The 25,926-nt window shown below is 45.1% G+C and overlaps 1 protein-coding gene across 10 annotated transcripts in view; it reads left to right on the plus strand.

Moving 5' to 3' along the window:
* Positions 1 to 25,926, plus strand: part of Hdac4 (histone deacetylase 4) — a 240,101-nt gene that overhangs the window by 145,081 nt on the left and 69,094 nt on the right. For 9 of the 10 annotated variants that reach the window (XM_076914757.1, XM_076914756.1, XM_076914755.1 and 6 more), the window contains 2 exons: positions 13,883 to 14,033; positions 24,158 to 24,278. In XM_076914757.1, coding sequence (XP_076770872.1) covers positions 13,883 to 14,033; positions 24,158 to 24,278 — 272 coding nt within the window. The remainder of the gene's footprint in view (positions 1 to 13,882; positions 14,034 to 24,157; positions 24,279 to 25,926) is intronic. The other variant, XM_076914762.1, reaches the window with a different exon arrangement.

The following is a 25,926-nucleotide window of genomic DNA, read 5'->3' on the forward strand; positions in this document are numbered from 1 at the left end:
TGAACAGGCCTAGTAGCAGTTCTAGGTTCCCTTTCAGGAATATGTGTTCTGAGAACATTGTCCTGCTCATGCCTTGTTAGAAAAGAGGATCTAGAAACCTCATCCTGGGCTCTGAGAGCTGCCTGTAAGGAGGCTGGGGCCTTTGGTATTGTGATGGTTGAGTGTCCTGGGATGTAGGGCTGTTGCTTGCTCCTGCTGCTGCTGCTGCTGCTGCTGCTGCTGCTGCTGCTGCTGCTGCTCCTGCACCATGCTCTTAGGTTTAGAATGGGCTTGTTAAGGACTGACTCTACCAAGACCAGGCTCTTCATCCTTAAATCCTTTCCTGCCTGGTAGGAAGAGGCCAGCACCAGACCTAGGAAAAAAGCCTTGCTGACAATTACGCAGTGCTCTGCTGAAGATGGCCAGGCCCACCTCCCAGGGGGGCCTGTTGTCCAGGACTAGGAGCTGGGTGTTTCAGGTTGGCCTCAGGCAGGGGCTGTGTGCCAGCTGGAAAGCAGTAGACGTCATTTTAGGCAATGGCACCCACTGGCCCTGATGTGCCAGCTGACTGAGTGCCACCTTACCAGGCTGCTGCCATATTTTCGACATGAAACATATCTGTGCCTCTCAAAAAGCAATTTAACCCCGAAGTCTTAGCTTTTTTGTGTTCTGTGTGGCCACAGCTTCTCCATAGCAGCTTCTTGACCCAGTGTCATCATGGTATCTTCTCACTGTTTTTAGAAGTTTACAGTCTGTCCCTTCTCTGTGCTTCTAGGTCTTGATGCTGCATTGCGCCTCTGGAAGGGCCTGTAGGATGGCCACTGTCCTGTAACAGTGAGCTTTTTGCTGTGCTTTGGAGTTTCTGTCCCAGAGACTGGTTCTGTAGCCAAGTTTCTTGCCTGAGTCCCTTTCTGCAAGTTGGCTCTGTATACAGAGGAACTCTGCCAGGGATTCACCTATGCTAATTCCAGGCTTTTGGGTGGTATGAGTGAAGACCAGACGAAAAGTTTAAAAACAGTAGAGTGAGCCCTGTGCCATGAGACACAGATTCAGGGCAGTAGACCTCAGCTGGGCATGCCCTTACTGTATTGGCTGCCTCAGAAGCAGCCATCCCTGTGCTGCATGCACTCGTTTTCCTCCAGACTCAGTGTAGACACTGGCCAAAGACAGCCTAGGGAGCTCTGCGGAATTAGAGTTCACCTGTGGTGTTTCTGCTATGGAACAGTCCTACCCACAGCTGCTTATACACAGGATCCTTGTCAGCAGCGTGCAGCGTGACAGGAAGACAGACCAGATGTGCAGGGGGAGGCTCTAGCAGGTGTAGTCAATAGTCAACATTATGTTCTTGTTCTGTCAGTTGATTAGATGTTCCCATGGCTTGAACAGTGAGTCTCAGAAATAAATCTCCTTACCTGTGTGAGTTTTCAGGGCAGGGGCAAGAAGCATAAAGAAGACCCTTGAGTTAGGGTCCCATCAGCCAGGGTGCACTTCTCTGACCAGTCTTGCTTAGCACTTAGGTATCTGGTGTCAGCCTAGGTGAGTCCCTAGCAGGACGCTTCTCTACCCCATATTTCTAGACCCTAGAAGAGATACCATAGACCCAGAAACCTAGCTTCAGAGCTGGCCTCTGAGACAGGACTTAAGTGTCATAAATATTCAAGGTTACATTTTCCTTTGTGTTTTAATCATTTTTTCCATTAAAATTGAGATTTAAAAAAAAGCCTTTAGACTGTGTAATTGTGTCATTGCATTAGCAGTCTTTTGTTTTGATGGTTTAAACTCTCTTCATGCCATCATATTGTTAACGACACTTGGCAGTGGCATTTGTCAGACAGATTTCTTGAACACACAATCTAATTAGTGTCATTAAATCATCAGTCAGTTTGAATAGAATTTATAATTGGAACAGGAGTAGTTTTTAAAGTAAAACTTGACTTGGTAATTTGAAGTAAACAGGGTCTTTCCAGGGGTTCTGATTCTCAGAGTCACCCTACGCCTGCTGCAAACCTGGTTATTCTGCACATTTCAGCCTGAGGGAGAGGCCAGCTGAATGCAGACGTGGTGCTGTGTCACTTGCTGGAATTAGAGAGGCCTTATAGAGGCTGTCACTGTTTCAGACCCAGGTGGCATGGGAAATTAAGAGAGTGTCCCAGAATACTCACCTTGTGAGCTTGCAGTATTATTTTTAGTATTTAGAAGTACTTTTTTACCAAAGAAATGCACTTTCTAGGGTTTATACTTGAAAAGTAGTGCAGGGTTAGCAAGATATCCCTGGGCCCTTCCCGTCTCCTTCTCCACAGAGACGTTAGGCCCCATGACCTACAGGCCAGCCTTGTTCTCCATTAGGACTTGGTATAGCAGTTCCCTCCTCTAGGAGAAGACTGCTCACTCACTGCATCCTGAATGCACATGTACGTACTGCTCCTTCTAACCTATTCTTTCGGTTAAAAAAATCAAATGTTTAATTACTGTAACTGTCATACATGTACTGTTCAGCTGAACCCTGACATTCAGCTTCCCCCTTTTCTATGTAAATCCAGTCCCCCAACCTGAGGGGCTAATGGATAGTCTAAAATGAATGACACAGACACTGACTTTCCAGCTTATTCAGAAATTGCCGGGGCATGCTGTCTATAATTGACACAGATGCATCCTGAGAGGCTGGATGGGAGGCAACTGAAAAATTCAGAGAACATCCATTCTACTATGGAACAGAAAAGAGCACTCACACCGCTATGATACAAGACCCTTGGTCACAGGGGCTTGCTATAGGGCTGGTACTACAATGTTTTAGCAGTGACCACCTCTCCTAGGGCCTGAGAAACAGGATGAGGGACACTCCTGGGCCACCTGTCCTTTCTTCATTGGCCTTTCTGTCCTCTCCCAGATTCCCTGCATGTCTTAGTCAGGGTTACTATTGCTATGCAAAAACACCATGACCAAAGCAAGCTGGGGAGGGAAGACTTAATATGGCTTATATTTCCACATTCATATTCTATCACTGAAGTAAGTCACGACAGGAACTTAGGCTGGGAACCTGGAGGCAGGAGCTGATGCAGAGGCCATGGAGCAGTACTGTGTACTAGCTTGTTCCCCATGCTTTGCTCAGCCTCCTTTCTTATAGACCCAGGAATACCAGCCCAGGGATGGTACAACCCACATCCTATATCAATCATTCTTTAAGAAAATATGCCACAGGCTTGCCCACAGCCCAGTCTTATGGAAGCATTTTCTCAGTTGGGGTTCCCTCATCTTGGATGACACCTAACCTGTGTAAAGTTGATAGGACATTAGCTAGCACATCACTTGCACATCCATGCCTGCCAGTGTGCCAGTCAGCCTTCTCTGTGTGCCTCGTGGCTGTCTTCATTTCTTCTATGATTTGCTGTGCTGGTTTCACTTGCAGTGCTGGTCGTTTCTCGTAGGTGTAGGAGTGTTCTTTGTGAATAAGGACATTATTTCAGCTTCCACCGTTCCTTCTCACTTGATACAGAGTAGTCACCTACTTTTCCTATCATGAATCAGATGTTCTTTCTGAACAGATTAAAAATGCCACCTCTGTTCCCTCTCATGTGTCTGTGTCCCATTTACATGTCTGACTGTATCTCTAGCTTGCTCCCTTGTTACAACCTTATTCTGGCACCATGTAGCTCCAATGGTACCCCCATAGACTTTAGACTGACTGCCCATCATGTCACTCTGCCAGGAGTTTCCTGGGCTTGTCTGGCCTGTTTCTTTTCCTTGATGAACTTCACAACCATTTTCATGAAGTCCCCACAATTAGGCCAAAAATTACTTCAGATTGTGAGGTATATTGGCTTTCTAGTATTGTACTTGAGAAACAAATTGTTTGTTTATTTATATTTCTACCCTAATAAATCCTTGTTCTTATTTTTCACTTAACACACATAAAGGTTTAATCTGGGACATACTATACTTTTGTCTTTATTGTGAGTAACTCTGTTTCTGCATTTTTATTTTTCTTGCTCACTTACTGCTAGTGTATAGATGAGCCCTGGATTTCATTCTTACAAGTTATCTAGAATAACTGGATAGAATTTTCTGATATTGATTTTTTTTTTCTGGATTACTCATGTTATCTGCAAACAAAAATCATTTTCTTTTATTCTTCTTCTGAATTAACTGAAATTTCCTCAACTCTTTCAAGATCTGTGAGACCCTCATGGCACTGTGGGATGGTCCCTGCTTTGAGCTCTAGGCAGTTGCCTATGCAGAATCCTGACTTACATTCTACTGCTATCTCTGTGTCAACCAAGACTACAGCCTCTTCATCTGAAGAGCAACAGCATCAGAGTGCTCCTTCCCATGCCTGAGCCTCCAAGGTCTATCTAGTCTAAGTGGTAGAGAATACTGCTCAAGTTCAGGTAGTCGACTCCAGAGAAAAGAAATTGGTTCTGTGACCCTGGAGACCAAGGTGATGATTGTTACTTTACTCAGTACTGTGACCAGATACCTGAGAAACAGCAATTTGAGGGGAAAAGGGTTAATTTCACCTCACAGTTGAAAAAGGGATACAGTCTGTGCTCAGTGAGGCATGGTGACAGAAGCATGAGGTGGCTGGTCATTTCTGGATCTGTCAGGACCAGAGAGATACATTCTGATATTTACCACTTGATCTGTCAGGACAAGAGAGAGATAAATTCTAATATTTACCACTTGTTTTTTTCTTTTTTAATCAGGGGCCCCAACCCAGGGAATGGTGCCACCACATTCAGGACAGATCTCCCATCTGTTAAGGGTGTTTCTGGAAATACCCTCACAGATGCACCAAGGGCTGTTTCCTTGATGCTTCTAGATCTTACCAAGTTAACAGTGAAGATTAACCTTTACTCTATTTGTTCTAAATAATCCAGGCATGTTGCTTGAAGCCCTATTCATGATGGGTAAGGACCCTGTGCCCCTTCCTGATACCAGGAAATCATGTTCTGGGTTATCTGACCATCCCTATTAAGCCCAAAGAAGTTATGCAGATCAGCCCTGCACTTGGGGCTCTCTGTGACAAGTTCTCCTTCTACTCAAGAGCAGTGGTGGCCACTCTGGTGCCATCCTGACTGTGCCCCATTTGCACAGGAGCTCCTGGCTCCTGAGCTTCATGTTTCCCAGCTGTCTTTTAACTCTTTTTTCTCCTCTGGGCTGTGCTGTCTGCAGACAAGAATGGCTTTCTGTATATTTACAAGTTAACAGAAGTTGATAATCTTCACAGAACCTTGAATATTGTAAGATACAAGCAACTAGCATTTGCTACTCTTTGCGGACTCTGGCCGTCAGTTGTATGTTTTTCACATGTTCACTGACACCTTCTGTGTGTTAGTATGTTGAGGGCTAGGCCCTGCTGGCACCTAAAGGTGCCATGGCCGGGAGAGTGCAGTGCTGAGCTAAAGTTTGAAGGAAAAGTTGGAGTCCGACTGTTGATAGATGGGGTGAGGCTAGAAGAGCTGTATACTCCGGGAGGTGCACAGCCTTTCTGAGAGCATACACACACACACACACACACACACACACACACACACACACACGCAGGTTGCTGTGCTGCTTTGGGTCTCTGCCCTTAGACTGCACCTGTTGTCCTTTTCCTCCTGCCCACCTCCATTGTTCCTGACACCCTGTACCTTAATACTTAATACTGCTGTTGCTGTGGCCCACGAGATCCCTCCTGTACCAACCCTGGCACAGGCTCCACTGTCGGCACTCGCCTTCCTTCCCTAGACCTTCCTGATGGATGGTGCACCTGCTTCTCTTTTAAGACTTGAGTGTATGGGCTCACATGGGGGTGTGGCTCACTGCTGAGTGTGCCTGGAAGGATGAACTGTTTCCAGGGGGCTGTAATGAGGCTGCCTTTGGATTTCAGCCAGTTGGTCCAGTGGAGACAGAAGTGGTTTCTCATTGAGAGCCCTGGGACACTTTAATCCCAAATGCTCCATAACTAACCATGGACAAACAGCACACGTCCTGCCAGTCAGCAGGTCTATACTCACGCTCTGTTTGTATGTTTCAGCTAAGGAGCATAATGGAGCCTGCCCTGTTCTTATCTCGGGAAAGCACATGAGATTCTGCCTTAAAGGCTCTCTGAGCGTCTTTAAATACAGCTGCAGAGCAGCATAGTAAGCTTTGGTTCCTTTAAGGAAATAAATGTCTAGGTCCATCAAAACAGACAGGATTTACCACAGCAGTCTGCTTGTGTCCTGGCTCTTCCTTCTCACATTCTGCTCAGACTTGGATTTTACACTGTGTTCAAGAATGTGCTTGACTTACCTTCGTTTTCTCTCCAGTGTTACCGGTTTTAAATAACTGAGGGTAGAGGACAAGAGAGCTGCATGTCTAGTCTGATGGTGTTTTACAGTCTGTCGTTTCTAGCAACCTGCTACTTGCTGTTTATCCTGCTCCTCTGCTAGCTATATACTTATTAATAAACTCACTCATTCAAAATGATAAGTATAGCTATTGTAGAACATTCTCCAGACCATACAGATACAGCTGTTGGATGTTAGGGTCTGTCCCTAAGTGTCAAAATGGGTCAGGAACCAGCTTTCATTGCAAATACTAGGTATGCTTAAAGGGTTATACAAATCCCTTATATAAAACCACACAATATTTTTTGAGGCCCAGTAATGTGAGGAAGTTGGCCCATTGTCTATGGGCTGTTTGAGTCTGGTTTTAAGTCTAGATTTTCTGTATTGCTGAGCTAGATGCCCTGGTGATCAACTATAGGTGATTTACTTATTCTTAATTTTATAATTGCTATTACTTTCTAAAATATAATTTATTTTTATTTTACATTCATTGGTGTTTTGCCTGCCTGTGTGTCAGAAGCCCTGGAACTGGAACTGGAGTTACAGACAGCTGTGAGCCGCCATGTGGGTGCTGGGAATTGAACTTGTATCTTCTGGAAGAGCAACCAGTGCTTTCAACTGTTGAGCCATCTCTCCAGCTCCTTGGTATTACTTCTAGTCAGAAAAATACCCTTGACTTACTAAATATTGTCAACTTGACAGGAACCTAGAATCATCTAGGAGACAAATATCTGATATGTCTTGGCATTCTAGATTAGGTTAATTGATGTGGGAAGATCCACCCTAAATATGGACAACACTGTACCATAGGCTGGGGTCCTGAACTGAATGAAAAAGAGAAAGTAATCTGAGTAAACCACCATTCGTCTCTCTCTGCTTCCTGACTGATCTTCACCATGATAGACTGTGTATTCTCCAGCTCTAGTTAGGGTAACTGTTGCTATGGTGAAACACCATGATCAAAGCAACTTGGGGAAGAAAGAGTATGCTTCCACATCATTGTTCATCATCAAAGGAAGTCAGGACAGGAACTCAAGCAGGGCTGGATCCTGGAGGCAGGAGCTGATGCAGAGGCCATGGAAGGGTGGTGCCTACTGGCTTGCCTCCCCTGGCTTGCTCAGCCTGCTTTCTTATAGAACCCAGGACCACCAGCCCAGGGATGGCCCCACCCATAATGGGCTGGGCCATCCCCCATCAATCACTAATTAAGAAAATGACCTATAGGCTTGTCTGCAACTCAGCTGTTACAAAGCTGTTTTCTCAGTTAAGACTCCCTCTTCTCAAATGACTTTACCTTGTGTCAAGTTGACATAGATCTGTCCAACACATCAAGTCCAAATACGAACTTATTTAAGAAGCTTTTGTCCAATATTTTGTCACAATAATGAAAAAAGTAACTAACACACACCTTTGAGAAGAAGCCTGTGTGGGGGCCATCCATCATGTGAAAGTCTGTGTGCCTCTTAAATCAGCTGGGCACATATGGCTCACACACAGACCCTGAAATTCCTGCCCTGGGAGTATTAGGGTCAAGATGTACCCCTCGGGGCCACAGAACAGCTTCCTACATGGTCTTTACTTCAGCTTGAGTTCTGTTGAGGCTGGGCCAGAAAGGTTGGTGTTTGAGTAGTGCTGTGAGCTGCATTATAAGGTTAGTACCATGTGTTATCAGACTTGAGCTGCTCTGTAACCTCTTCTGATTGGCTGGTCAGTAATGACCAGGGATAATGGGAGCTTCCTGGAGACCCAGAAGGTTCTCTGCCCTGCTGGAGCAGTGGATGAACACCTGTCCTCAGCCTCAGGCCTTTTAGCATAGAAGGCTTTTATCTTTGTTTACTTTTTAAAAGTCTGATTAGGTTTACACTGGAAAAAAAGTCTATTAAAGTGAGTGTCTAGTAAATTTAAAAGTTGGGGGGTCAATTAAACTAAGTTTGGGATAAGTGTGTGGCTCAAAACTGAGCACTGGCTTAAAAGTGAACCTGGTTTAAGTTCTGGTTAGTTCTGGGCCTGCTGTTTTTGTTTTGTTAGAAAAATTAGTCTATGTGTTTTACTTTTCTGTGACTGTGATAAGACCCCATGGCCAAAGCAGTTTATAGAAGAGTTCCTATATTTCTTTTCTTCTAAAATAGAATGTCCTGTTTCCACTGCAGGCACTTTTATCAAGACACACAACAGTAGCTTCCTGCAAAAGGTTTATCTTCTGGATATTCTTGACACAATATTTTGTGCTCTCTGTCACAGAATTTGGGGGTGGGGGCTCATGGTTTCAAAGGGTGAGTTCATGGCCATCATGGCAGGGAGCATGGGAACAGGCAGGGAAGCATACATAGCCCGAGCATAGCTACAAGGGCACATCTTGAGACATAGTCATCAGACCAAAAGGAGCTGAGAATGATGTGTGCTTTTGAAACCTCAAAGCTTGCCCCCTAGTGGTACACCTCCTACTCCTTCCCAAACAGTTCCACCAACTGGGGACCAAGTATTCAAATGTATTAGCCTATGCAGGCCATTCTCAGTCAGGCCAGTTTATTTTAAACTGTTGTGTGGTGATGTGGATTGTGTCAGCTGCTGTCCCTCTACTGTGGCTGAGTCCTGGGGATGGTAGTGAGTTACTAAGTGCAGATAGCTAAGCTTACCCACTGTAAAGCCAACACTTCCGGAAGGCCTGTTATTTTGGTCTGGATTCTCCAGTCAGTGGTGTCTTCTCTCTGGACAGCCAAGGAGGGAGATCCTTGGGACACATATTGTGTGTGGTCCAAGAAAGGAAAGAAGCTAAGCTCCAAGGGCCCGGGACACAGGGGGTCACTGCCTGTGTTCTGTGGTAATGGGCTGAGGAGCACAGATCTGATTAGTTCTTTTTGCTCTAGCAACATGACCTCAAGATGTCATGACACTCACACAGGACCAGAATCGTTGTTGTGGGGTGTCTTTGGGAATCTGGTCATTATTTCTAATCTGTGCCTCTTGAATTTCAGGTTTGCGTGTCTTTGTGATTGTAACAGGAAATTTGCTTCCCTTCTAGATATTAAGGAAGAATACAGAGAGACTCTTTAGCAATGACCCACTCTGTGTTCCTGAGTTAGGTGACTCTGAGCAGGGCTAGTTGTTTAGGGCTGTTTTTTGGAATGATTATAAACTAATTACACTATTATTTTCAAAATGCCACCATGTTTGCTTTCTGAAAGTCGTTAAAGCAGGTAAAGAATTAACCTGATGTCAGTTGCCTAGTGACCCATCAAGGGTGCATTACCTGTGGACTATACCTTTAAGCAATTTCTGAACCTTCTTATTCACAAATGTTATTCTGGCAACCCGATAGCCCATGGGTATGTAGCTCTTTGCTCACAATGGAGTTTCCCTAGAATGATTGGGAGCAGTCTTTTGGAATGAAGCTAATAGAGAATATGGCTTAGTCTCCATGCCTTTACTTTCAGTGCAAAGTGTTATAATTGGATTTTCCTATAAAGGATAGAGAATTGTTACTGTTCTGAAGTTATTATAAGTCCTGGAGCTGGGATCAGTGGCTCAGTGCCATTGCCCGGGAGGAGCTTAGATTCTGACTTGTGTTAGAACTATCTATACTGACTGCTAGCAACAAGGATGGTCAAGTGAGGATGCAATTTTAAAATTTGAGGGTTTGGTCCCTCATCCCATCTATTCAGCTAGGTTGTGACTCCCTTATAATTTCCTCTTTATGGCAGGGTGACTTTCAGCTGTCCTCTGTAAGACACCATCCTCTGTAGGGGATGTCTTTCAGAAACAGACTCAAGATAAAGGTGTGGAAGTAACATGCCTACTTTGTGTCAGACCTTTATAGTGTTTTTACACTCCTTGTCATTTGGTCTTTATTGTGGGGCAGTATTGCTGCCCAGTGGAAGCATGGGGAAGGCAGCGTGCGGTGCTTCTGTGAGGACAGACCAAGCCAGGCCAGGCAGCTGGCCTGACCGTCATTTCTTCCTGCTGTGTCACCTCACAGTCTGCTGAAGCATGATGCCAGCTCAGGGCAGAGAGCTACTTTAGACGTCATTTTAGTAGCTGCTTGAGATATAAACCAAAGCCAGAAGTCTTTGCTGGCCTTCACTGGATTCCCCCATACCCACTGTTGCTGGACACAGTGTTAGGCTTTCTACAGGTGGCCTTTCTGTGGGAAAGATACCCATTGTAAGGTCTGGGCAGGCCTGGGCAATCTTTCAGTATTCTCCCAGTCCCTTTTTCTGAGCTTACAGGAAATTCCTGTACCCTCTCCAGTTAATCTGCCATATACCTGTCGCCAAATGACCTTTGCCCCATGAATCTTCTTAGTGAACATGTTTGTAGAAGTAGCTGATTTTCTCAGGAGAGCCCTTGCAAGTCTACACAGACAGGGACTATGGCACAGGCAGTGCCACCTGCTCAGTCTGCCCAGTAAATCTTTGCTGCACTTGACCACACTGGACAGCTTAAGAAGTCCTGTGAGGCTCTAGCCTCTTCTGGGTTACTTCTATAGCAATAGGGAAGCAAGGCCAGGGAGGCACACTCTGCAGGCTACAGACATAGCACAGGTGAGAGCAGAGCTATAATCTCTGTCCTAGGAGCTAGGGCTAGCTCAGGTCAGCACCAGGGTGTCTGTGGTAGGTATGGTAGCCTGAAATTTTTCCTGGATCTTCCAGGATAGCCCCAGAGGACAGGGTCCAGCACCTCTTTTATTATGCCCATGGCATGAGTAAACTAGTGGTCCTGTTTATTTTGCTCATGAAGCTCTTATGTTTTACTGAAAGAAGTCTCAGTGGCTCAGTGCCTGTACAGGTTTGATTGTTGGGGTAGAAACAGTTATACAATTGCTGTCACTTTTCTATCACATTCTTGATATGATGTGACTTGAATTCCCTGTGAGGAGTAAATGGCATATTGTGATTCTAATTGGAACAAACTCGGAGCAGTTTACAGCTCCACCCCCTCAGTCTACCCAGTACTGTAGTTGACTATGGAAGCTGGTGATGGACAGTCTTGGGAAGACATCCAACCAGGGAGCTACAAGGCCTGTGGCTAGAGTGGGGTACAAGAAGGCCTTCTGTGCAGCTTGGGCATTTCTAGAAGCATGAACCGTGAGGTATGTGTGTCAGGATTAGCTGTGGCTTTCTCCTGGATTGTGGAGAATTCTCCAGGTGACTCCCTGGAGCTGGCATCATACATGTAACACTATTGCAGTTCATGGAGGTTGGCTTGAGCTCCTCTTTGGAGTGATCACGCAGCATCATTTTGAACATATCTCTAGGTACATCCTGTCTCTTTTTCTTAAAGCCTTGCTGGAGGCCACACAAGAGGCAACATCCACAGATGTGAAGTGCACACATTTCATGTGTGAAGTGCAGCCATCTTCACACATGTTCACTGAAACCACACCACACATGCTTGGACCTCACACAGCTCATTTGTGTGCTAGTTCGTATATTCAAGCATATGTTGAAGGGTTAACTGTTTTCCCATGTGGGCATCATCAAAACTGCTCAGGAGTCAGCTCACCTAAGGCAAAACCTTTATTAGGCTGCCAGTTCACCTTAATTTCTTCCTTTGAACTGTTCTCTGTTAGGCAGGGATCTCTATAGGAACAGAACTGATATGGTGGGTGTAGATATTAAAGGAGGTTTAGCAAACTGACTTACAGGCTGTGGTCTGGTAGTCTCATGACAGAAAGGCCAAGAATACAGTAATTGCTCAATCTGTGAGGCTGGATGTCTCAGTAAGCCCAGTCTGGCACAGAAGTCCTGATCTTTAATCTATGTTGGAATCCCAAAGAAGTAGGCTATAGTACCAGCACAGGAACGAATGTCTCAGCAGCAGGGCAGATGAATTTTCTATTGAGAATGAGAGCAAGCAGACAAAAGCTCTTTCCCACTCTTCCATCACCTTTTTATGTGCTGCCACCCTAAGGTGTGGCCCAGATTTAGGGTGGCTCTTTCTGCTTCAAATAATCTGATTAAGAAATCCCTCACAAATCCAGGCATGTTGGTGCACACCTTTAACCCTGCACTCCACAGTCAGAGGCATCTCTGCGTTCTAGGCCAACCAGGGCTACATACCCTGTCTCAAAAACAGAAGAAAAAGAGAAAAAAAAAAAAAAAAAAAAATGCCTCACAGGAGGAGGGCCCAACAGCCTGGGATTTCAGTAGCTTCCAGTTGGCAAACAAGGTTAGCAAACTGGCATCACAAGTTCCTTCTATAACTGTAGGATTCAGGTCTAAGTAAAAAACAAAAGTTCCAAGCCTCAGTTGGTTTCCTGTCATGCCTGTAGTCTGTGCTCAGTCTGTGAGGCTGGATGTAACCTACAGTCTTGAGTGACTGACATTCTGTTCTATACTTAATACTTAATAATTGATCACTCAAAACTGGGTGAGGACATACTGCAGGCCACCTGGTCACCAATCTCTTGATCACTGCTCCTTCCCACTCTTCATTCCATGAGAGAGCAATACCAAAAAGTACCCATGCTCAAAGGATAAGCCCCCTGCTAATTCAGTGAAGATTGGAAACAGCTCTTGGGCCAGAGAAAGAGGAACCAATGGCCCTGCTGAAGTGAGAGGCTGTGAGAGGTTAGTTACATGCTCGTGCTGGAGGCAAGCTTCTGGTTTACTTCTGGTTTACCGGTACAGTGCAGAGACAGGGATCTGACTAGTGGGGTTAAGCGCTTTTCCCATTCATTTGACCATGTCTAAGAGTCCTTACTTTCTTTGTGCCTCAGCCTCTGTATGGGAAGCTCATTACATTCTTAAGAACGTATGACAGTATTCATATGTATCGTAAGTCCTGCAGTCACTCTTCTTTACCTTCTGTATTTAATTACTTCTTATAAGGACTTTATATTTTCATGCCATTAGAGGTGCCATACTTTGAAACATGAGCTCTATTGTTTAGATACACAGACTTTAAGTGTGCTATGACGTGTATTTCCATGGTTGTAGGGGAACACATGTCCTGTTGTGTCCCTCATTCCTCCCTTAACCCCCCTGTGCCCTCACCAGTTTCTTTGTCATGTTTTAGTGGGTTTTTGCTGCTCTAGAACTTACCCAATACCCTGTTGAATTTGCTTGTGACTCAGCCCTGTGCTTTTTGCCCATTGGTAACTAATTCTGCTTTGAGGTGGGCAGCATTCCTCAGGTGAATGCACGTCTGAGGCACACATATTGTCTCTGTTCATCCCAAGAATCTTGGGCTTGCCTCTGGGCCTGCCTTGTATGTTGCAAGCACACTCTTAATGTGGACTCTGGTGGAGGAATCCCTGAGGTGGAATTTCAGGAGTCTTTCATGTCTAAGGAAATGCCTAGCAGCTGTACTAGCTGGCCTCACCATTGCTGCTCTCTGGGGCACACTCAGTGAGTGTTCACAGCCCGCGGAGTCATCTGCTCTTCCTGAATGCTCTGCAGAGATCCAAAACTATTTTATGAATCTTGCCCTTAAAGGGGCAGAGGAACTTTAGGCCTCGGCAACCTGTCCTCTCTAGTACCAGGGCAGGTAGATAGGTGGCACCTCGGGAACCCCAGTCAGGGAGTGGTGGGCTGGTTCCTGGGTGTCCATGGGTCTCCAGGGCTCTGACCTCTGTCCTCCTCTGCCTGCAGCAGCAGCAGGAGATGCTGGCCATGAAGCACCAGCAGGAGCTGCTGGAGCACCAGCGGAAACTGGAGCGGCACCGGCAAGAGCAGGAGCTGGAGAAGCAGCACCGTGAGCAGAAGCTGCAGCAGCTCAAGAACAAGGAGAAGGGCAAAGAGAGTGAGTGCTGGTGGGCAGGCGCAGTGAGGGGCAAAGAGAGTGAGTGCTGGCGGGCAGGCACAGTTTGAGGACTCAGGGCTGGCCCCACTGCCTCTGTTGCCTCTGCTGCTTCCCCAGGCAGCTCTAGAGGGGCTTGTCACCCCATGCAGTCATCAGTGTCTTCAGGGTGATTATTTCAGGTCACTTTAATTGGGCCTGGAGGCCACCCAATGTCACTGCTTCTGACTTCATCCAGGTGTCAAGAAAGACTCAGTATTGCCGGGCAGTGGTGGCACACGCCTTTAATCCCAGCACTTGGGAGGCAGAGGCAGGCGGATTTCTGAGTTTGAGGCCAGCCTGAAAAAAAAAAAAAAGACTCAGTATCAGCCTGAGTGCAGGAGCATTCTGGAGCTCCCACATTGAATCAGGCATCTTTAGACTGCTTTGCAGTGCTCTTCATAGATGCACAGAATATTAAAGCCATAAAGCACATCACCTTCCCACTCCGAGGACATCCCTGTGTTTTCTTTGGAAAGGTTTTCTAAGTACCCTCAAAGTGGGTGTCGGCCTCTAGGTGGACATGTACCTGAGGGCACAGTCCGAGTGTTGCTAGTCCTGCTTTAAGGCCCACTCCTCCATTAATGTGGTTGACCTCCCTAAGAGGAGTTCAATTTAACCCTAGCAAAGAGGCCACAGGTAGCATATTATTACTGAAATCCACTGTGCAGACTACATTAGTTACTTTCCTGATGCTGTGATAGAAATAAACACAATGACCAAAGCAACTGAAGGAAAGGTGAATTCATTTGGTTTATGGTTCCAGAGGAGTGGAGTCTGTTATGATAGAGAAGATAGGGAAAGACAGCAGAAGAAGGAAGCAGGCTGCTCACATTTCATCAGAGAGAGGGGGGAGGGGAAGGAAAGAGAGAGAGAGAGGGAGAAAGAGGGACAGGGAGAAGGAGAGGGAGAGGGAGAAAGAGACAGAGAGACAGAGAGACAGACAGAGACACAGAGAGACAGAGACTGGGAAGTAGGGTGAGGCTATAAACCCTCAAAGCCCCTACCACCCTGCACCCGTGACACACTTCCTCTAGCAAGGCTGCACCTCCTAAAGGTTCCATAACTTTGATTTATATCACCAACAACTGGGACTTACCATTCAAGTACACGAGCCTATGGGGGACATTTCTCCTTCAAACCACCAGTGGACAGACAACCCAAAATCTTTTATCTGCAAACACTGAAAATGGCTAGCCATTTTAACAAATCATTGTAGCAAATTTTTGTATGAATTTTAATCTCCATCTGTACCACATAACAAGATGCGTATGCTTAAAACATTCTTCTGAAGTCTGTTATTTGACGTTGTTTGAAAATCGTTTTGGCATGTGATATACAAAGATGCAGACAGATAGGTCTATGACAACAAAGAATAAAAGGGAAGCTAGCACCTAGGGACTGTCTAGCAAAGAGCCCAAGCTAGGGCCGTTGGACTGCAGGGCTTCAGAGCCTCCATGGCTTTACCCTTCTCTGGGGCTGCTGCTGTTGGTCATCTCAATCCCAGCTCTGTAGTGGATGTAGGCCCTTCAGGCATCTAGTGCTGCCTTTTCTGACTTCCATTGAGGTCCCTAGTGCTGCCTTCCCTGACTGCCATTGAGGTGTGGTGTGAGTGTCCGTGGCAGAGCTCCCCTTCCAGGGAGTGCTCAGTCAGGCCTTTGCCTGTGCTTCAGGTAAGAGCTCCCTTTGCCTTGGTGTGGAGCTGCTCCTTGTATGTTACGGAACAGTGCTAGTTGCGAGTTGTGTGCATGGTTAGCCCTTTTTTCCCTTTGAGGGGAGACTTTTTGCTCATAATGCTGTTTGGTAAGCACAGAGTTCTCAGTTCTAGCTTAATCCAGTCTCTCAGTTTTTTTCTGTGTACTTTTGGGTTGTGTTTTTAAAAACACACATTTCTCCCAAAGCATTTTGCATTTGAGTAGTTTCCACTCTGGATGTCCATTCTGCTGGAAGTGGTGTGTATATTGCATAGTCTAGGCTGTGCATCTGGCCCCTCTGGGATCTCTGAGAACCAGTGTCTGCACCCATGTGCTTCCATGCTCCCTGTTGGTGACATCATCCCTTTCTGTCATTGCATCAGTACTTGTAACTTCAGTCACCACAGACTGGAAGTGAGCCTGGGCCCAGCAATGCTAATCTTCTCTACTCTTGGGATTTTGTATTTTCACTGAAAGTCTTAAAATTGATGGTTGCCATCCAGATATGTCCTGAATTTACCTGGTACTTAGACTGACTCTGATATTTTATAGCCTCGATTATTCCTAATCCCTCAGTATTCTTTCGGTCTTTCTAATTTTTTTCTTAATAAATTGTTAGAATTGTTTTTTCAAGAGACTTGCATGCATTTTAGCAGGCATATTTCAAGCCATCCAATTGGTTAACACTATTGTGCATAGCTTGGCTTTGCAATTTTGAAAAGCAATTAGCAACCTGCTGACTCTTTACTCTGTGCCCAGCAACCATACTAAACTCATGTTCTGATTACCCGTAGGGTGGGTCAGGTTTTCAGCCTGTAGAAGCACATCCTTCATAAATACTGGCAGGTTGTTTCTTCTTTCCTGACCAGAATGCCCTTATGTCCTTCCCATCTATTTGACTGACCTAACCAGGATTCCACTAGAATGATGGGTTAAAATGGCAGTCTGGCTCCCTTCTGCTGTTGGAGACAAGCACATTTCCAGAAGGCCTTATTCACTGACCTGTTTGTTGTATCGAGTTACTCTCCTTTGCTAGTGCTATGAGTTTGAATATGTGCAGGTATCGATTTTCCTCAGATATTTTAGCATCTTTTGGAGGTGGTCGTAGGGTTGTTTGTGTTTTTTACCTGATATATTTAGTGAATGTGGCAGATAGACCTATTTGGATAGAAATCTTACCTGACGTTTATAAATAGCCTCCTCACCTTGATCATAAAGCATTCTCTTTTTCTATGTGTTGCCTGCTGGGCTGGCTCACATTTGTATATCTGCAGCTGTATTTGTGAGAGGTAGTCTTAGTTAGGGTTTCTGTTGCTGCTGTGGAACACCATGACCAAAAAGCAATTTGGGGAGGATTTATTTGGCTCACACTTTCATATTGCAGTTCATTATTGAAGGAAATCAGGATAGGAACTGAAACAAGGCAGGAACCTGGAGGCAGGAACTGATGCAGAGGCCTCGGACGGACGCTGCTTACTGGCTTACTTCCCCTGGCTTGCTTAGCCTGCTTTCTTACAGAACACAGGACCACCAGCCCAGGGATGGCATTATCCAGAATGGTCTGGGCCCTCCCTCATTGATCACTAATTGAGAAAATGCCTCACAGCTGGAATTCATGGAGGCATTTCCTCAACTGAGGCTTCTTCCTCTCTGATGCTCTAGCTTGTGTCATGTTGATACACAAAACAAGCAGTACAGATACTGACCAGCACTTTCCTTCTTGAAATGCCTTGCTGAGATTGGCGTTTCCACACTGCTGGCCTGAGGCTGAGCTCTCTCTGGTCTGTATGAACTGTGGTGCTTCCCCATTTCGCATCCTTAGTGTTGGATGTCTGCACCTGTTGAAGGTTGTTTGGGGTCATTAAATTTCTTCTTTAGCCTCCAGAGCAGTGGTTCTCAACTCTCCCAATGCTTCGACCTTTCAATACAAAAGATGCTAAAATATCTGAGGAAAATCAATACCTGCACGTATTCAAACTCATAGCACTAGAAAAGGAGAGTAACTTGATACAACAATACAGTTCAATACAGTTCAATACTTTCAATACAGTTCCTCAGAGTGTGGTGACCCCAACCATAAAAATATTTTTGTTGCTACTTCATAGCTGTACTTTTACTACTGTTAATAAATCATAATGTAAATGCCTGTGCCTTCTGATGACCCCTGTGAAAAGGTCGTTCAACCCGCAAATGGGTTGTGACCCACAGATTGACATCTGCTACTCCAGAGACTTACCAGTCATGTCAGTCTATTTAGAATTCTAGCGCTTGGGTTTATGGGCAGTCTCTTGATGTTTTTTACTTCATTCATTTCTATTAACTATATTCCTCTGTCTTCTGTTTTCTTTGGGTTTCTGACTCCTTCTCACTTCGTGAGTTACATATCTTAATCATTGATTCGAGCCTTCTCTTCTGACATCTGAATGCAAAGCTACACATTTTTTCTCTAAGGGTAACATTACCTATAGTCAGTAAGTTTTGACACATAGTCTATCTAACTTTGTCTTTTAATTGACTTTTTTCGATATTGATATGCTTGTGCTTAAGTGTGTCACCGTTCTTTACAACCCCAGTTACCAACCTCTTGTCATTCTATTTTCTTGCTGTGGACTTTAATGATGCCTTTCCCTTTCTGCCAGCTTGGTAGCTGCTGTTCTGCCGCTCCTCTCCTGATGACAGCTGTGGTTACCTCCCAGCCTGACTGTGTCTGACTCCATCACATCTACTCCAGTTCACAGAGCACCGTCTGGTTCAGTTAGGACTCACAGTCTCTTTTCCAGGTGTGACTCTTCTCCACAGGACTGAGGTTTCATCTGTTGGCTATTTTCCCTCCATTTCTTTAATGGAATCTAGTGGTGATGAATTTTTATCTCTAATCTTTGAAGGTTAATTTTACTGAGTGTAGATTTATTAGGTTAATATTTATTTTCTCTTAGCACTCTGAAGATCTTATTTCCTTCAAAAATTACTATCATTCCTATTGTTCCTTGTTCAGAGATGATCTCTTATCTGGCTACTATTAAGAATTTCTTTCTTCTTGAAGTATTTTTCAGATACATGTTTAACTGCAGTTTATTTTTCTTGGGAGTCATAGTCTTAGCTGTATGATTTAATACTTTTATGAAATTTTAGAACTGATTATTCTCACCTTTTATCTAAAAAAAAAAAAAAAAAAAAAAAAAAAAACCCAAAACAAAACAACGACTACATTTTTCCTAATTCAGTGTACTTGAGACTTTAGTTGCACATTAGGGTCATTCACTACAACCCTGCATTTCCCCACCTGCTTCCTTGTGGTGACTTCTTCTATTCAGATGTCCACTATACTAATTTGATATTTTCTCATGAAGTAAACTGCTGTTAAATTTGTCTGGTGGATTTTTCATTTGCTAGATAACCAGTTTGACATTGTTATTTAGATATTTATAGTTGCCATGGGATTTCTGTCACACATAGTCATTTATTTTAGAGCAGTCCCTCTAGCTGGATCTCTCCTCCCAGCTGCTTGCTCCTCCCTTCCCTTTATCACCCCTTCCCATTGTCAGGGTATCTCAGTCTAGTGTGGCCTCTGAATGGAAAGCTAACATGTGGTTAACTGGCCTAGAGACAGGGTTTCCTATTTGCTTTGTAATGTCGCCCCGATGAGGGAATTAAAACATTTCAGTTGTCTTAGTGAAGGGTTCTGAGCTGATCAGAGGTGAGTGCCAGGCCTCCTTACAAGGATGGTGCACTCTCTGGGCCTGCCTTGGAACCTGTGAGGCTTCCTCCTCACTGAACTCCAGAGTTTGCTTCCCAGGCCCCTGTGATACTTGTTCTCTGATCATCAGGTACCTACAAGGAAACCATCAACCATGGTGGCTCACTCTCTGCCCTTCTCTTTCCAGCTTAACCCTTTGTCCCAGGTCCCCCCAGTGTTCGTGAACTGCCAGTAGAGGCCTTAGAAGCCTGCATGTCTCCTGACCACTCCTAGCAGGTTTAACCAGGTTAACTTGCTTGGATCCCTGTTACCTGAAGTACTGGTCCTTACAGTCTGGAGCCTTCAGCTCTCTAGACTTTCTTCCTCTTTGTTCCATTTGTGGTCTGCGTGGAAAGGATTTGTTTGAGTTGGAGGCTTGCCTTTGTAAAGCTTTAGGTTGCACAATTGACATCTCACCTTTAATGAATCCTTATTAGATTAGAAGTATTTACAAATGGGACTTTCCTAAAACAAAGTCCTTACGTTTTAAAAGGAATTAAATGACTGTCAAGAATATTTGTTCTCAAGCTTAAGTGTAAAGATTATTATTATGCCAAATTAATTCTAAATGTAAATCAGGAAGTCATCTAATATGCCAGTATAATTTTGTATATTTTTAAAATTGTTTCAAAACATATTTTAAGTTTATTGCTAATTTAGTCTCTTGTCAGCTTATTTCTCTATTTCATGATTTTCAAATACTAGAAATTGCTTTCATGTACAAAATTAACACTGTTAGAATCATCAGTAATGTGATGTTCCACTCTTGAAATATGAACATACTGAATTTTTTCACCTTAACTAATAGAATTTCAAGGTAGTTTCCTTGCCAGTCTTTGGTAGGATATGCTAAGCCTGAATGATGTTCCCAGGCACTGTCACACCTCACTCAGCAGTGGCCTTAGGGAGCAAATTCCTGAAAGGCAACTGAAGACCTTTCCACGGTAAAGTGCAGACCTGTTGGGAACGACATATAGACAGCATTTGTGCAGATTCAGCCTCTGTAATAAACTGTTCAGACATGTATGACTCTCAGGCCAGCCAATATGGTGACTTGACCTGCAGGGAACCTGGGGTCAGTAATCTCCTCCTTAGCTGCTCTCAAGTGCAGCCGGTGTAAGGCGGCGTGGCTTGCCTAGTGCATTCCTGGCAGGCTTCCTTCCTCTAGGAAGCTCTCTCCCTGTCCTCACAGGAGACTGTGAGGGACTTGACCGTGTACATGCAAGGTACTGTCGCCCCACAGAGCACATGCACAGAGCCCAGTCTGCTGGAACAGCGCTCAGGCTACGCTCACAGCTCAGCCCTGGACAAGGTGTTCCCTTCCCCGTCATAGCTCAGCCCTGGACGAGGTGCTCCCTCCCCAGCTGTGGTTCACGTGCACCTCAGTATGAGTCCTGTGTACTTGGCTTTGTTTATTTGTTTGTTTGTTAAATAAGGGAAATAGTGGCTGTTTATCAAAACATTACAGTTCAAATTTTAAACATCAGCCAGTCAGCCTGTGCCATAACCAGCCAACACATAACAATTTTTCTCATTGCTGAAAAGCAGCTCAGTCTAAATTACTTTCTCAGAGTTTACAAAAATGATCCAATAAAAATATTATCTCAAGGCTCACAGAATACGACTTCAGAAAACATCTCAGGTCTGTTTATGAGTCAGAAATGATCTCTGTGCTGTATGCTAAGCCCCGCCCCTTGTTGACCCTGTGTTGGAATGTTCTCAGCTGTACTCCAGCCCCATCATAGGCAGCAGCCGTGGCTTTCACTTTGTGGATTTGGGTGGTCAGGTTTTATTATTAATAATAAACTGCACAGTTGAGTCCTTGGCAAGCTTGCATAAGCTTCGAAGCCCTAAGAATGCAGTCCTGTGGGGAGAAGGTAGCTAGCAGACCAACACTGGGGGATGCTCTTATGTTGGGCCCAGGCAGTTCAGCCATGAAGGGGAGTCTTGTTTGTGCCAGCAGATGCAAATGTCAGGAGGCATCTTCAGTTTCCAAACATTTGAAAACTCAGTGCAAAGTGTTTTTTATCTCATTTCTTAAGGTTTTGTGTAACTGACTTTATTCAATATTTAATGAGTTTTGTATACATCTATAAACATTTACAGTTTAAAACATTAATTTTTAATCATGCTGTAGTCTTACTTAATGACAGCAAGTAATAAATTCACTCCACCGACCGTGAGTTCTGAAGACTACGTGGCACTTTTCCTCACAGGCAGCAGCAGCATTACCTTTCTCAACCATGTTTCCATTTGGACACACTTCGGATCTAAGGTACCTGCTAGCCATTGAGGGCCGAGAACTGGAGGTTTGTCCTCTAGGCAGAGTACAGATAGCATGGCTCCATTACATGCCTTTGGCTTCAAGTACAGCCCTGTTGGGCAGGTGTCCTCACTTGGGAGAAAAACCCTTGAGCCACTTTGAAAATGATGCCAGGCTGAGTGGTACTCAGTGGCAGAGCACTAAAGAACCTAACAGTTTCATCATTGTAAAGGTGAAACACTAATTTTGGATTTTTTTTGGTATGTTTAGCAGTGATGTTAAGTTTGCTTCGTGCCTGTGTTGGTAGGCTTGGGTTTCACTTTTCAAGTAGCTCTTCTGTTGACGTGTTCTCCGCTCCCACCACACCACAGGGTATTTCCTTTATTGCCAATTGTAAAGGCACCTAGTGTGTTTGCAAGCTTTACCCTTTCCTTGGTTTACATTGCTTGTGTTTCTGTTCATTGTTAGCCTGTTGCTTTCTGGAGTATCTGGGAGTGTCACACATAGAGCAAACAGTTCCATAAATATATGATCCTTCAATGCCCATGCATTGATAGACAGTGGGACTAGAGTGTGAGCGAGTAGTCTTGGAGTATGGTGCTTTCCTGTCACAGGGTCTGTAGATCCTTCACCCTTCATGTCTGCAGAGCAGTGTGTCAGCCTGGTCATTTGGGCTGCTGTGTAGGACCCGAGGACATGAAAGCAACATAACTCTGCTTTGGTCATGTGGTGAGGTGAAAAGGGGACACTCATTCTGTAGATGCCGTAACCACTTATGGCCCATGTGCCAAGATGGCTTTAGAGCCTACAGAGAAGACACTACTAAGGAACCCAGGACTGGAACAGAAGGCTAGCTGAAAGGTTGGTCTGCTTGATTGGTGATCTTGGGGATTGAACCTAAGGAGTTTGCTAATGCTCACCAAGAGTCTCAGTTCCTCACCCACAATGATTATCCAGTTTTTGAAGAAAAAAAAAAAATCAATGGCAGAGCTTTAACAAAAAGGTAAGGGCAGGATGTTACATGCAGTAACAAAAGAAAATCCAGAATAGACTTCATAAGAAGTAGCGTGAGTGTCACACGTCCAAACTTTGACGGGAAATGAGGCAGATGTATGCAGTACCTCACCTCCAGGCCATCACCTGACCTCTATGCCTTCCACCTACAACCTGGCCTCAGAATGCCTGCTTATAGTTTTCCTTGTTTCCACAGTTTAAATGTGTAGGCTCTCAAGAAATTACACAAGCAGCCAAACAACTTAAGTGACTAGGAACTGTCTATAGACCTCAGCATGACCGCCCCATCACACACACACACACACACACACACACACACACACACAGAGAGAGAGAGAGAGAGAGAGAGAGAGAGAGGGGGGGGGGGGCTCCTGGGAAGAACCAAGCCAGAAGATGAAGTCAAGCTAAGGTAGTTCAGTAGGTCCCACAGCTGTCCAGAGCCCCTCTGGGTACCAGTTGATGTCTGTATGCAGGAAGTTAACCCTGAGTGCTGGAAGAGGATATCTATCCCTGATGCCCAGTGGAAGGAGCCGGGTGTCAGTGTGCAGAGACATTTTAGAAAATGTATTAGCAAAGTATCTTGAGGTTGTTTGTGTGATAGGATCACTTTATCGGCCCTTTGTGCTACATGAAGTATTTGGGACCGTCTAAGATGGTACTTGAATACTATATTATAGCAGGAAATCCTTACCATATGCTTCAGTACAAGGATGCATAGACACAGTACTGAGGTACCGGCAATAGATCTGTAGAACACAGATTATGCAGGATGAGTAGGGGCATCATTGTGTAGTCTGTTTCTATGACCTTACAGTTTTCTTGAATATAACTTTCAGCAACAGTCATCCCACCACAAGAAAGCCCTTGGATACACAATTTCCACCTGAGTAGAATGATAATATCTGCCCTCCAGAGTGTGTGGCACCAAGCAGAAGGGGACAGAAATGTGCTGGATACTAGGAAAGCCATACACTGTAGTGTGTGTAGCACAGTAGCTACCCACTCCCCAGCAGAACAGACCTTGTCCCCCTGAGTGGCTGTGTAGGGAATTCCATTTGTGTGGAACTTATTTAGAGTCTGCTGCTTGTTCGGTAGAAAGAGTAAAGCCACCATGCTTCCAGCACTTGGCTCTGAGGCTTTAGCACAAGGATATGAAAACCCCCTGCAGAAATAAGTGGTGCTGGCTAACAGAAGCCATTCTCATGCTGAAGTCTGTGTTTCAGTAGAGTGCATTCATGCAGTGCTTGGATAGAAGACCTCCTCTTTAAAGCTCACTGGCCTTGGGAGAGCACTGCAGAGGGAGATCCTCTCCTGCCTTGTGCCTCACACTGCCCACTCCACACTGCTTCCTCCTCCTCTTCACTCTCTGCTTCCCTTACAGGTGCTGTGGCGAGCACAGAGGTGAAAATGAAGCTGCAGGAGTTTGTTCTCAACAAGAAGAAGGCTCTGGCCCACCGGAACCTGAACCACTGCATTTCCAGCGATCCCCGCTACTGGTATGGGTAAGTGACCTGGTCCTATTCTTTGGGTGCCTGGCATACTCAGCCACCTAATATAGGGATGGCAGAGATACTGAGCCCCAAAGCTGTATAGGCAGATCTGGAGGGAGGAGGTCTGGGGTAGCATGTGTCATGGTCAGCTAGATGAGGCGTGGATCATCTTCAGATCACCAAGTGGCACTCCTGGCAGTGAGGACCTCTGGTTCAGTCATTTATAGACAGCACTATGTTTAAGAGAAGCAAGAATGGAGGAGGCAGGAGGTGAGACCTTGCATTATATAGAGAGGGTGGAGGAGTAGGGGAGGTGAGAAGGACCAGGAGTCTCGTGTGGACTTTGAAACCCATATAACAAGTATGAATAGGGACTGAAGGAGGCAAGAGGCCAGCATGGGCTTTGGTGTGCAACAGCAAATATATGTCAATGGAGAGAGCCCGATGTGCTTTTCGCCAGAACCAAGGGAAGATAATGGAAATGACTCCTTTGTGAGCACAGACCTTTCCACAGGTTCCTGAGGACTGTGACTGTAGACGTCTAGCAATCCTTCTGTAGTCCAACTTGGCTAAGCCTACACTGTCATTTTTTAACATGTATGTTATCTTATCTGGAATTGGAGTTCTCTTTGGACCTGACAGCATCTTTATGATCCAGTTACTGAATCCTTGGGAGAGATGAAGGCAATTGAGACAAGAGATCGGCCTGGGCCAGAGCGTGCATCTGATCTAGGCCATCAGAGCAGATCTTGTCTATGCTGAGATGCAAGCAGCTGACTTGTCCAGCATTAAAAAAGAGAGAGAGAGAGAGAAAAGAAAAGAAAGAAGGAAAGGCAGGCAGGCTTGGGAGGATGCCCCACCAGTGTGAGCTGTTTGTGATGTGCTGTAGAGCCCACTAAGGAGACTTGGCCAGTTCTCACACAGAACACGGGACTAATTTGCAATAATTTTATGTTGCTCTTAGGATCATTTCATCACTGGAAAGAAACTATAGGGTAGTTTTTGTAAATCAAAATGAAGTTCTTAATTTTACTCCAGAAAAAAAATAGACAAAATGGACAACTCTTTCTACTAAAACCCCATTGGTCACACTGAAGTGGCCCTTTTAGTTACATGGAAGACCTGAGTTCCCACAACACAACCTGGGGAGGAGCATTTGTATGGTGAAGCTCTTCACTGTCACTTAGGTTCTGTGGCTGCACACACTGCATGCCTTCTGAAGCAGGCTTCTGGTCTTCATGTAGCTCAGAAGAGGGGGAAACAGGTGGCCCATGAGGAGGAATGAAGCGTGATTGTGAGGGCCTCTGCCTGTGCTGTGATTTGCAGCCTCTGCTGGAGAAGTCAGCCTGGGCTTCTGCCATGCAGGGGTTCTGTTGTCCTACATTTGCATGTGGGAGTCAGGATGGTCTGGGGAAGGTAGCCAAGGATAGCCTTGGGATGGTGATTTGAAGGTAGACACAGGATGCAACTAGAAAAGGCAGTAGGGCCTAGAAAAGCTAGAGGAACCTAGGAAGGGGAAACTTCCTAGACCAGGTTGGTACTAGCTTGTTAAAGAATTGTCATCACATTAAGGAGCAAGAAGGGGAACCAGTTCTCAGAGGACAAGATACTGAAGTCCAACTTAGGTCCTAGGGAGTTCAGTGGGTGGTGCTGTTGCAAG

This window comes from Arvicanthis niloticus, chromosome 17 (assembly GCF_011762505.2).
Source record: "Arvicanthis niloticus isolate mArvNil1 chromosome 17, mArvNil1.pat.X, whole genome shotgun sequence".
NCBI lineage: Eukaryota > Metazoa > Chordata > Mammalia > Rodentia > Muridae > Arvicanthis > Arvicanthis niloticus.